General features: G+C 43.5%; 1 protein-coding gene across 1 annotated transcript in view; it reads right to left on the reverse strand.

Moving 5' to 3' along the window:
- Nucleotides 1–12,994, reverse strand: part of LOC311231800 (arf-GAP with dual PH domain-containing protein 1) — a 46,050-nt gene extending 33,056 nt beyond the window's left edge. The window contains exons 1-3 of the mRNA XM_084318425.1: nt 12,504–12,994; nt 10,920–11,050; nt 4,501–4,592 (exon numbers count right to left, since the gene is read on the reverse strand). Coding sequence (XP_084174551.1) covers nt 4,501–4,592; nt 10,920–11,050; nt 12,504–12,594 — 314 coding nt within the window. The 5' untranslated portion in view covers nt 12,595–12,994. The remainder of the gene's footprint in view (nt 1–4,500; nt 4,593–10,919; nt 11,051–12,503) is intronic.
- Between the last annotated feature and the right edge of the window lie 473 nt (nt 12,995–13,467).

A 13,467-nucleotide genomic window follows, 5' to 3' on the forward strand; every position in this document is an offset into this window, starting at 1 on the left:
AAGACCGAACTGACTGAAAAATATAGGCTACATTTGTATTAACTTAGTGCAAACAAACAATATGCTCAGCCAGCACTAGACTTTCCTTTCTTTAATATAAACACAAAAAAACAATGTCAACCATGTTTAAATTCCCTGATTGTCAGTTCTTAATGGAAAGATTCGTTTTCTGTTTTCTGTTTTTGGCTGTACCAAAGTGATTCAGATCGCTTCGGGCGAACATATTTATACGTGATTGGTGTTCAACGCATGGCGAGCAAACACGTATAGGTGGTTGGCGGAGATTGAGTTAAGCACCCCCACAGCCAAATGGAATGATAAAATAAAATAAAATAAGAGTTTGAATTCAGGGGGGTAGTCGACTACCAGTCGACTATGGGCACATTTCAGCCAAGTCGACTATCCAAATCCTTAGTAGGGGACAGCCCTAATGTAAAGTGATCGTAACCTTTCAGTTATACTGTGTACATTTGTGTGTCTGTATTGTAAATGCACATATGTGTGTGTGTGTGTGTGTGTGTGTGTGTGTGTGTGTGTGTGTGTGTGTGTGTGTGTGTGTGTGTGTGTGTGTGTGTGTGTGTGTGTGTGTGTGTGTGTGATGATTACCATGAAGGGTAATACATAATCTACAACTGTGTGTGTGTGTATGTGTGTGTATGTGTGTGTATGTGTGTGTATGTGTGTGTGTGTATGTGTGTGTGTGTATGTGTGTGTTTATGTATGTATGTGTGTGTTTATGTGTGTGTGTGTGTGTGTGTGTGTGTGTGTGTGTGTGTGTGTACGAGTGTGTGTGTATGTATGTACAGTATGTGTGTATGTGTATGTGTGCGTGCGTGCGTGTGTGCGTGTGTATGTGTGCGTGCGTGCGTGTGTGTGTGTGTGTGTGAATGCACATGCAAGCGAGTTTCCTAATTGGACAGATGGGTTACGAGCCACTCTAACAAGCCCTCTGCTTCCTCTCCCGCCCAGTAGGAGGTCAACACTCTTCCTCCTCCTCCTCTTCTTCCTCTCTGCTCTCTCACTACACCCCCTCCCTCTCTCTGTTTCCCAGGCCCCCGGGTGTGTGGTGACCTGGCCTCTCAAGTCCAGAGAGAGAGAGTGTCCAACAAGAGAGAATGATCAAGGAACAGTGAGTGAGTGAGCGAGAGAGCGAGAGAGCGAGTGAGCGAGTGAGCGAGAGAGCGAGCGAGAGAGCGAGAGAGCGAGTGAGTGAGTGAGTGAGCGAGTGAGCGAGTGAGTGAATGAGTGAGTGAGTGAGTGAGTGAGTGAGTGAGTGAGTGAGTGAGTGAGTGAGTGAGTGAGTGAGTGAGTGAGCGAGAGAGAGAGTGAGTGAGTGAGCGAGAGAGCGAGAGAGAGAGTGAGTGAGTGAGTGAGTGAGTGAGTGAGTGAGTGAGTGAGTGAGTGAGTGAGTGAGTGAGTGAGTGAGTGAGTGAGTGAGTGAGTGAGTGAGCGAGAGAGCGAGAGAGCGAGTGAGCGAGTGAGCGAGTAGTTGTAGTTGTATTAGAACAAGACTTTATGATATCCTGCACAACACATATATAAGCACAGCAAAACTATGTTTCACCATTTAGAAAATTCTGAAGGTATCTGCAGAAAAAAAGGTACGACTGTGGTGTTATAGGGTCATTCTTGACCCGGCAAGGTAAAACTATACTATAATTGTTCTATTATAGTCAGAAAACATTATTATCTATGGGTTTCACATTTAGTATATTATGATTGAACAACCTCATTTTCATCTTAAAAATAAGCGACATGATGCGTCTCGGGGGCCATAAAATCTATTTACAATGGGATTATATGGCTATGAATGCATATAATGTTAGTTAGGATGTAGTATTAACTATATTGAGTGATACTCCTTTCTTTTTAGTGGTCAGGACTGAGTTAGACCCCGGGGTCAACATTGACCCGCTAACAACGGTCAGCGGTGCCAATTCCTAACCCAACATGAGGGTTAACTGGACTCACCGCTGCCTCCGTGATCTAAGGCTTGTGCTCTGTTGTTCACAGCGGATCAAAACCGACAGGGCTTCTTAAAATCTGCACTGACTCACAGCTGCCTGTAGTGCAACTGACCCATCAGATTACCTCCTTCTGATAACAGCTGCTGGCAAACTTTCATGTCTATACGCGATCCTCAAGACAGAAGTGTTATTGAAATTGTCCAAAGATTACACGATGCCGACACAGAGATGCTCTGGCACCTACGGATACACACGACCCCGTGTGTGCAGGCAGGGCTGGTTGTGCGTTCAATGCACACAGGCTTAAATCAGGAGGGACACACTCCTTTTTGAAAGGAACTGCCCACGGGCGCACAAGGCCTCGTTTTCAGGGCAGCTTAAGGGCATGCGTCCACCTAGCTCACATTTCCAGCTGAAAAACGCTGGCAGTGCGCCGGTAGTTTTGGGATGAAGCGCATCTTGTAGCGAGATGACAGAGAGAAAGAAATCTAGCGACAGCCATCTTTTTATCGTATTTTACTGCCGCGGTTTTGCACATATAGCATGTTTTAATACACTTTATTGTATATTAATTATATATATAGTTATTGCCTGACACCACAGTTCGCCCTTTGCTTTTTATTAGCTTTTTATTAGTGTATTCGTGTAATTATTAGTGTATTTGTGCCGTCTCTTGTGGGTAGACAGGCAGGCAACTCTGGTGTCAGGTTACAAACAGAGTGGTAGATATGATTGGCTGTGATTGGTTGTCTGAAAATGCGCTCAGCGCATCGCTCTGAAAAGTTCAGAAAGTTTCAACTTTAAACGCTGGGTGCGGCCGCACAAAAAAGCTGAAAAGTGCTGAAAAAAGAAGCCGACTGCAGCGCATTTCCTATATGCGGCAGCATGCGGCCGCATACGCTCTGTCCTCATTGGGAACAATTGACAAAAGACGCTTGCGCCCAGAAATATGCGGCAGGTGGATCCAAGCCCTTACATGATACTTTTTCAGCACTTGGTATGGTTAACTACAGGACTATTCTCAACAGAGGTGCATGGACCCTAATCCATGCCTTCGTCACCTCCCGCCTGGACTACTACAACGGGGTCCTGGAAGCACATCACCCCCACCCTCATCCACCTCCACTGGCTCCCCATCAAATCCTGCATCACCTACAAAACCCTCCTGCTCACCTATAAATCCCTCCATGCTCTGGCACCTCAGTACCTCGCTGACCTCCTCCACCCCTACACTCAGTCACGGTCTCATCTGCTCAAAACCCACCTCTTCAACTTGGCCTTTAACCCCTAATTTCTCACTTGTATGTTGTGTCTGTCCACTATGTTTGTTACTTTTGTTATTTTCCCCCCTATGTAAAGCGACCTTGGGTCTTTTGAAAGGCGCTATATAAAATGAAGCTATTATTATTATTATTACAGCACTTAGCATGGTTAACTACAGGACTATTATTATTAACAGTACAGCACTCCAAGTCACAGCCACAGACAGGGCCGCGGGAAGTCAGTCAGAGTTGGGGGTGCGGAGATAAGTGATATAATAACGTCATAGGCGGCGGGTATGGAAAGGGGAGGCAATGACCACATAGCAGGCAATTTTTTTCCTTTTTTGTCAATATATACACGTCACCCACTAGGCTATTCGAGGCGAGACCCACTTGTTTTAATGAAGGCATCCAATAATAGATTAACCATTGTCTTACCTTAATGCAGCAAAATGCAACGTTTCGTCTTGGCAAGTGGGTTGGTAAAAATCTACACGCGCCCGGTACAGCTTCTAAATTACTTTGTTTATATGCCTAAAACACCGGTCTGTATAACAGGGAACACTGCATTATCGAGACAGCGCCCCTATGAGGATCTGGCCGGTAATGCACTTTTCCTAATTCCAAGAGTAGGGTAAATCTGCAGTGCCGGTGACATTGAGTAGGATATTACAATGGAATAAAAGCCAAAACAACCTTGCAGTTACAACTCCCTGCGAGGTGGGGGTGCTGCAGCCCCTGCAGCACCCCCCCTTCCCGCGTCACTGGCCACAGATAGACATCTGAACAGTAACAAAGACTTCACCTGTATCGACACCACATACTGTTGACTTGTTTCCTCATACCAGTACCATATCAGAGAGAGAGAGAGAGAGAGAGAGAGAGAGGAGAGTGAGAGTGAGAGGAGAGAGAGAGAGAGAGAGAGAGAGAGAGAGAGAGAGAGAGAGAGAGAGAGAGAGAGAGAGAGAGAGAGAGAGAGAGAGAGAGAGAGAGAGAGAGAGAGAGAGAGAGAGAGAGAAATGAACACTACACACATTAACACACCCACACCCACTGGTAGAGTATTCCATGAATGCAAGTCATGGGCTTAATACTATATTAAACTGAATGGCCATCACACAGGGCATGCATGCACACACCTCAACCTCTACCTACCCTTTTCTGTCATTTAGTTGCTTCTACATGGAATAAATTCAAAAATAACCTCGCGATCAAAAATCTCATCATCTCCACCATTTTGTGTGTGTGTGTGTGTTGCCATAGTAACTCACTGACAGTCTCTGTAGGTAGGTTGGTAATAGTAGAAGGGGACAACTGCCTCGTATTTACTCCTCATCAGCCAGTTGCCGTGCGCTGCCATGAACTGACATCACACACACACACACACACACACACACACACACACACACACACACACACACACACACACACACACACACACACACACACACACACACACACACACACACACACACACACACACACACACACACACACACACACACACACACACACACACACACACACACACACACACAGAGAGAGAGAGAGAGACAGAGAGAGAGAGAAAAGGGTTATTGGATAACAATCAGTCCATTGACGAGACTCACTGGCATAGTGCTGGATCGTACTGAGTACTACTGACTCAATAACTCATAAATACACATATCAAAAGTTAAACAACGTTTCCGACAACATAGTATTTTCTGGTGTCTGCATAATATCCCCATGCTATTCTTAGTAGGGATGTTCGATATTGGCTTTTTTACCGATAACCGATATACCGATATTGTCCAACTCTTAATTTCCGATACCGATATCAACCAATACCGATATATGCAGGGTTTCCCCCCGAAAAACACAACATTATGCATACTTTTCACAATAAATTAAATAAAATGTGTTCTTACTTGCTTGCCTGGGTAAATAAAGGTTAAATAAACGTTTTGAAAACCGATACCGATATTTTCCGATATTACATTTTAATGCCAATATCGGCCGATAATATCGGCAGGCCGATAATATCAGACATCCCTAATTCTTAGTTTTGGGGATTGTGGTTAGGGATGCACCGATCCGACTTTTCAGTCCCAATACCAATACCGATACCTGGGCTTTGGGTATCGGACGATACCGAGTACCGGTCCGATACCCATTGTTCAATTAATAAACTGTATGGCTCACTGTGTGGAAGAGACTGGGATCATTCTTATTGTGCAAGCCAACATCAGGCTCGACTTAAAACATTACTTTCCTAACTTAGTGAAACAAAATGTAACAAATTAACGCATAGATATAAATTTACTGAATTGTTATTTATTATTCAAATTAAATAACAAAAACAATCAAATCAATATATATATATATATATATATATATATATATATATATATATATATATATATATATATATATATATATATATATATATATATATATACTGTATCAATATCGGATCGGTGCATCCCTAATTCTGGTGATCCATCCTGGGCAGAAATAAGTAGTGAATATCTAAACTACTTGAGGTTTGTGCTTGATTTACAATTTCAGGCCAGAGGCTCTTGGACAGCCTCAAACATGGAAAGACCTCTCAGTAGCAACACTAAGGCCTCACACCAACCCAGACACAGGCAAGACACAGACTAAGTTCTCTGGCAAGGTCTTATAAATCAAGCAGTCCTCACAGGGAGGTGTAGTGGTTACTGGTCATTGTTGTTTCCGGCCGGTCCACCTCGCTTGAAATTGCAATGTATTTCCAATAGACAAATTTCTAAATTGTCTCGTTTAAAATAAATAAAGCATGAACATTGGCATGGTGTACCTCTCTGTGTGTATTCATCCATAATCTATAGCTCAACATGAAACAATTCGCAATTAATCGTAAAATAATTACGTATAATTTTATTTCAACCAAACATGCTTAATTAAACAATAATGTTAGTGATAGAAGGGAACTCATTTTGTTCAAAAATAGAAAGTTTGCCAATGTTCATGAGGCAGAATTACAATAGCCGATAATACATCTTCCCAATGATAAATCCCTATACGGGTGGACCGCACGGGAAACTAAAGTGACGTCAGACTACACCTCCCTATACTCCCCGCTTTTAATAATTCACAATCTCCTCAGCTAGCAGCTGGCCCAGGGCCTAATCTCTCAGAAGCATCCTAGCCTTAAAATAATCATAGCACCACTGAAAGCTAGTGTGGAGAAGATGGACATGGACTCGAGTGCTGGAAGGTGTTGGCAGGGTTCCTACCATGGGTTGCTTGATGTATTGCACGCACTAGACACTGACCTAAAAGCGGAGAAATCCACCCTAAAATAGGTTTCGCGTATCTTATCTATGTAATACCGTATGGCTCAGTATCGATGTGTGAGTTTGAGCTGAACATCAAAGAGAAAAGTGATGATCAAGAGATAAATCGTGGAGGTAAATCCTTTTCCATGACTTCCCATTACTGTTTTTAATCTGAATTAACCCTTTCACTACCACACTACAGAAGGTTACCCTTTCATTTCCGTCTGTAGGTTAACCGTCTGTAGTGTGGTAGTGAAAGGGTTATTAACCTTCTGTAGTGTGGTAGTGAAAGGGTTATTAACCTTCTGTAGTGTGGTAGTAAAAGGGTTAACCGTCTGTAGTGTGGTTGTGAAAGGGTTAACAATTTGTCGTGTGGCAGTGAAAGGGTTAACCTTCTGTATTGTCGCAGTGAACGGGTTAACCCTTTGGTAGTGTGGCAGTGGAAGGGTTAACCTTCTGTATTGTCGCAGTGAATGGGTTAACCCTTTGGTAGTGTGGCAGTGAAAGGGTTAACCTTCTGTATCGTCCCAGTGAACGGGTTAACCCTTTGGTAGTGTGTCAGTGGAAGGGTTAAGGGCTGGGGAGGTATACTGAATATGAAGGTATACCATTCATGGATCGATGTAAAGGATTTTTACTATACCATCATACATGATAAGAAATTAAAAAAATAAAAAGATTGTTCCTTCTAGCAGTATTTAAAAAAAGTAAAAGAACAGAGCATTTTTTTTAATGAGATTATAGCACTATGCCAATTGTATTAATTTACAACATAGTGAAATTACATATCATGTCATAATATCACATTGTAATTTGTACTGGAAAACAGAATACCGTCAAATACCGCTATATAATGTCAAAAGCAAGAAAGATATTGTGATATGATATTTGTCCATATCGCCCAGCTCTATCTGAATTGTTGTTCTTCAAGTTAGAATGGTTCTAACATGAGGTGTATTATTTGTAGAGTTACCGTTTCAAAAAGCAGAGTTTTCCATCCCTTATCCCTTTCACTACCACACTACCAAATGGTTAACCCTTTTCACTGCGACAATACAGAAGGTTAACCCTTTCACTACCACACTACCAAATGGTTAACCCTTTTCACTGCGACAATACAGAAGGTTAACCCTTTCACAACCACACTACCACAACCATTCTCTAGTCAGTCAACTAGAGAATGACAGCATGTTGTCTATAGTGTTAGTCCTTGTATCAAGAGCTCAGTCAGTCAACTAGAGAATGACAGCATGTTGTCTAGTGTTAGTCCTTGTATCAAGAGCTCAGTCAGTCAACTAGAGAATGACAGCATGTTGTCTAGTGTTAGTCCTTGTATCTAGAGCTCAGTCAACTAGAGAATGACAGCATGTTGTCTAGTGTTAGTCCTTGTATCTAGAGCTCAGTCAACTAGAGAATGACAGCATGTTGTCTAGTGTTAGTCCTTGTATCAAGAGCTCAGTCAGTCAACTAGAGAATGACAGCATGTTGTCTAGTGTTAGTCCTTGTATCAAGAGCTCAGTCAGTCAACTAGACTAAGAATGACAGCATGTTGTCTATAGTGTTAGTCCTTGTATCAAGAGCTCAGTCAGTCAACTAGAGAATGACAGCATGTTGTCTATAGTGTTAGTCCTTGTATCAAGAGCTCAGTCAGTCAACTAGAGAATGACAGCATGTTGTCTAGTGTTAGTCCTTGTATCTAGTGATCAGTCAGTCAACTAGAGAATGACAGCATGTTGTCTAGTGTTAGTCCTTGTCCCTTTAAAGCCAATAAAGCTTGACATTATATCGGGAGTCCGGGGTGCCGACGCACGTCCGGGGTGGTAATCTGACGGCTTGTGCGTAAAAAAAGTCTAAGATTACAATTTAAAACAATGTTTGAAAGAAAACTAACCAAAGAAAAGGTGTAATATTTAAGATTTCGTTTCTACAAAGGGTATAGAAACGAAATATATACAGATAATGATATAACATGACATAAAGCCAACAAACTACAAGAACAACGTAAACATAGCCTAATAAAATGACTACATTTCTGACACACCATTCACCACGGACCACGAGAGCAGCTGGCGGCGATGTCCCGACTATAGTGCTCTCCTGGGCAGCTTGGTGTAAACTCCTCATCCTTTGCTTGCAGTAGTGTGTTGGGGTGAATTGCCTCAAACATGTTCACAGTTGCATTTAAACTTTTGTCCCCTATAGGCTACTCCACCAAAACACTGATCGCATGTTGCAGTAGAGTAGATGCTTTGAGAATATCCGCGTCTTTTGCTGTTTTGCAACAAGCGCATCATGGCGAGATGACCAGCGAGTGGGACATAAGCGCTTGTGATACTACACGAAGTAACAACAACCATATCAACATTTACCAACTCAAATGTTCTTGTTGACAGTGTGTGTCCGTGATTGTAGCCTACCTGTAAATCTGGCTCACCCCCACTAACGTTGTTGGCGGGCTGGGGCTATTCAACAACTTAAGGTTCCTCCCGCAGGAGGAGAGTAGGGCGGAAAAAATATACATCTATAGCTTGGACAATTAGTCTTTTCCTTGGTCCCTTTTATCTTTTTCTTTGCGTTTTGTCGCTCCACTTTTGTGTTTATAACAGCTCCCGCTCATGCTTAGTCAGTGCTCTGTTGACAAGTGATTGATGATGATGACGTTTATTTACGTATGATGTTGATGGACGGCTGATGACGATTTTACCCAAAATAGGAGATGGAGACAATAGAAGGGATTCACTTGCAATTTTTCATGTTTTAATGTTAAATGTGAGTGTGAAAATAGCAGCACAAGTTCAACTCATATTATAGGCTACGATGCTTTATACCTAATATACAAACGTCAGTGCACTCAGTGGCGCAAGGCAGCAGGGCCCGCCTGCGAATATCTCGGGGGCGGAGCCTGCTGCCTCGGCGACGGGCCCCCATTGGTTCCCAACCGTCCCGGGCCCAGGGAGCACCGCCCCCTACAGCCCCCCCTAAAGCTCCGCCTCTGGTCCTTGTATCAAGAGCTCAGTCAGTCAACTAGAGAATGACAGCATGTTGTCTAGTGTTAGTCCTTATATCTAGAGCTCAGTCAACTAGAGAATGACAGCATGTTGTCTAGTGTTAGTCCTTGTATCTAGAGCTCAGTCAACTAGAGAATGACAGCATGTTGTCTAGTGTTAGTCCTTGTATCAAGAGCTCAGTCAGTCAACTAGAGAATGACAGCATGTTGTCTAGTGTTATTCCTTGTATCAAGAGCTCAGTCAGTCAACTAGAGAATGACAGCATGTTGTCTAGTGTTAGTCCTTGTATCAAGAGCTCAGTCAGTCAACTAGAGAATGACAGCATGTTGTCTAGTGTTAGTCCTTGTATCAAGAGCTCAGTCAGTCAACTAGACTCCTAGAGAATGAAAACATGTCTCCCTTCTTATCTCTTATTGTTGGTGGTGGGTGGGGCTACCCCTTTGTTAATATTTGGATCACTGATCGGGCCTTTAACCAACAGATAGTTTACAGTTACAGCGATCTCATAGAAGATCTCCCTGTTGTGTGTCATCCCCCACCCTCCTCTCTGCATTCCCAACGTTCCCTGTCTGAAATGTTCCCTTCTCAACATTCCACAGTTTCTACGCAGGGGCCTTTGCGAATGAATGACCCAAGTTGCAAAGTGAAAACGTACTATATCTTAAAAAAAAATCAATGATAATGGGGGAAATGTATCTGTATTTTAGGTTCGGGTTAAGGTAAGGGACGTGAGGGCCCTCCACTGAGGTTATGTTAGGGTTAAGGTAAGGGTTGGGTTCATAAGCAACATTTTTAAGGTGAAAATGAGGATGAGTTCCGGTGTTGCTGCTTTAACCCTTTCACAACCACACTACAGAAGGTTAACCTTTCACTACCACAGACATTTACATTTGCATTTAGTCATTTAGCTGACGCTTACAAGTTCTGTACGACAAGTCAGCAGGAAGGGCACAACTCTATCAGCTGAGTAACAATGTTCATCAAAGTGTTGAGTGCTACAGTGTAGGTTAGTATATTAGGACAAGTGCACGACAGTAAGGTTAGTTAGGGTTAGATTTATTTTATTATTATTATATATATTTTTTCATTTCAGATATTGATTGAAGCAGTGTGTCTTTAGTCGACGCCGAAGGATTGGACGGCTTTCGGCTGTCCTAACCGTGGTGGGCAGTTCGTTCCACCATTGTGGGGCAAGGACCGAGAGTAGGCGGCTTCTCTTTGATGACTACAGACGGTTAACCTTTCGACGGTTAACCTTTTGTCGTGTGGCAGTGAAAGGGTTATCCTTCTGTATAGTGTGGTTGTGAAAGGGTTAACCCTTTGGTAGTGTGGTAGTGCAAGGGTTTAATCCAGTGTTTGGGACAACGTGCTCCTGCTCACCTCCACCTCGTGGTCCTCCCAGTGGGACAGGGTGAGGGACTTCACCTTGCCGATGTCCGGGATGTTTCTATGGATCCCTGAGCAGGCCAGACAGATGAACACACCCAGGGAACAGGAGCCCCACTCTGGATCTGAGGACAGGGGGGGGGGGGGGGGGGGTGAATATATAGATAGATAGATAGATAGACAGACAGACAGACAGACAGACAGACAGACAGACAGACAGACAGACAGACAGACAGACAGACAGACAGACAGACAGACAGACAGACAGACAGACAGACAGACAGACAGAGACAGACAGACAGACAGACAGACAGACAGACAGACAGACAGACAGACAGACAGACAGAGACAGACAGACAGACAGACAGACAGACAGACAGACAGACAGACAGACAGACAGACAGACAGAGACAGACAGACAGACAGACATACAGACAGACAGACAGACAGATAGACAGACAGACAGACAGACAGACAGACATACAGACAGACAGACAGACAGACAGCCAGACAGACAGACAGACAGACAGACAGACAGACAGACAGACAGACAGACAGAGACAGACAGACAGACAGACAGACAGACAGAGACAGACAGACAGACAGACAGACAGACAGACAGACAGACAGACAGACAGACAGACATACAGACAGACAGCCAGACAGACAGACAGACAGAGACAGACAGACAGACAGACATACAGACAGACAGAGACAGACAGACAGACAGACAGACAGACAGACAGACAGACATATTGGAGGGGTGTATGGAGAGGACGGGGGGATGGGGTGAGTTATGTTCAACAAGGAAAGTAAACAGACTAGAGCATACTAAACAAATGTTGATAATTGCTGAATTTAAGTCCAATTTAAATGCAATTTCTCTTTTATTTTCTCAAGTCTCACCCTCTCTTTTACCAGTACGGAAGTTAAAACTTGTGTGAGAGAAATGTGTACTTTAACCTGACCACGCCTGCCTTATCAGTTTGACACACAGTCTGCCAAATAACTAAGTATGTAGTGTGTGTGTGCATGTGTGTGTGTGTGTGTGTGTGTGTGTGTGTGTGTGTGTGTGTGTGTGTGTGTGTGTGTGTGTGTGTTTTTTTTACTTTTCTATATGACAAGGGCTAGAATACCATATAGACTAATTGGCTAGTTATCACATATAACCATACACCCATAGATAGGTATCTACTATCTATACATTCACCCCTCTGTGAAAAACATGCCCACACACGCACGTAGGTACACGCACACACACACACACACGCACGCACCTCTGCAAATTCCTGAGCCATTTGCTGATTTCTGCCCGCAGACCGACGTGGTACGTACGTATATCAAGTGTGTGGCAATAAAAGTACAGGCAGTTTTCGTTTCATTTGGATTGCAAATAAAAGCATTAACATAAACAGGGATGTGTGTTTATGATTTTATCAAATACGGCTTGCTGCAGCATGCATTCTGCTTAAATAAATATATCTCAGCCATCATGCAACTCTTTGTTCTGGAAGCCTAGAGGGCCTATTATTATTATTATTATTAGCTGTTTTATTATTTCTTGCAATAATAACTTACCCGGAGCGCCACAGTCTGCGCACGCGTCATTGCCGGGGTTGTGAAGAATCTCCTTCAGCGCGCGGCTCGCCCTCTCGTTACCACCGGACATCTCGGCCGGTAGTCTGCTTTCTCTCCGGTGTCAAAGTAAGAGAAGAGACGACAAAGAAGTAGCCACGGCGAGCCTGACAGCTATGTGTGCTCTGGTCGGGTTCCCCTCGGTTACTAACTAACTGCTCTGGCTGGGCAGGTCCGCACAGGTTCAGTATGCAGCAGAGAGGCCTACAGGTGAGGAGGTGGACCTGGGAGTCGCACACCTGGCAGTTGAGCCAAAACTAAAAGTCTTGCAGTCAAAAGGTTTTTACTGAAATGTCCATTATTTCGTCGTGTGCCTACCTATCAGTGTGTGTTGCAAATAGCAGTCAGTCTGCAATGAGAGTTTGAGCCAGTTTACTACCTCATCCCACTCCTTTTTCTCTGGGGTGTTTGCTAATGAAACCCGACACTCGGAAGTTATAAATGGTAGTTGTCCAAACGTGCCTTTCCGCATAATTGTGGGTTAGTCTGTCTACTCCAGTCTCACATTAATGGTAGTCTATACCTCTCTAGCGCCATCAACGCAGCGAGCAACAACTGTTGCATTTTGTGGAGCCCAGTATAATATCGTTATTAATAGTATTTTTTAGTATAGTAGCGCGTAGCGTGTGTAATAAGATAAGATATTCCTTTATTGATCCCCTTGGGGGAATTCAGGCATCATAGCAGCATGGGGGAGGGGGGAGACATACAGGTAGGCTACAGGTCACAGAATTATAGTACAGTGGAGAAATAAAAATAGAATAAAAAGTGTAAACAATATACAATAATCATTAACTCTGGACATGCGCATAATGGGCAACAAGGTGCGAGATGAGGGTATGTATGCCCCCAGGCTGCGTGAATACTTTCCCTAAGGGAGTTGTCGGTTGCGCAATCTGATTGGCCA

This window comes from Notolepis coatsorum (genome assembly GCF_963971535.1).
Source record: "Notolepis coatsorum genome assembly, chromosome: 7".
Lineage (NCBI taxonomy): Eukaryota > Metazoa > Chordata > Actinopteri > Aulopiformes > Paralepididae > Notolepis > Notolepis coatsorum.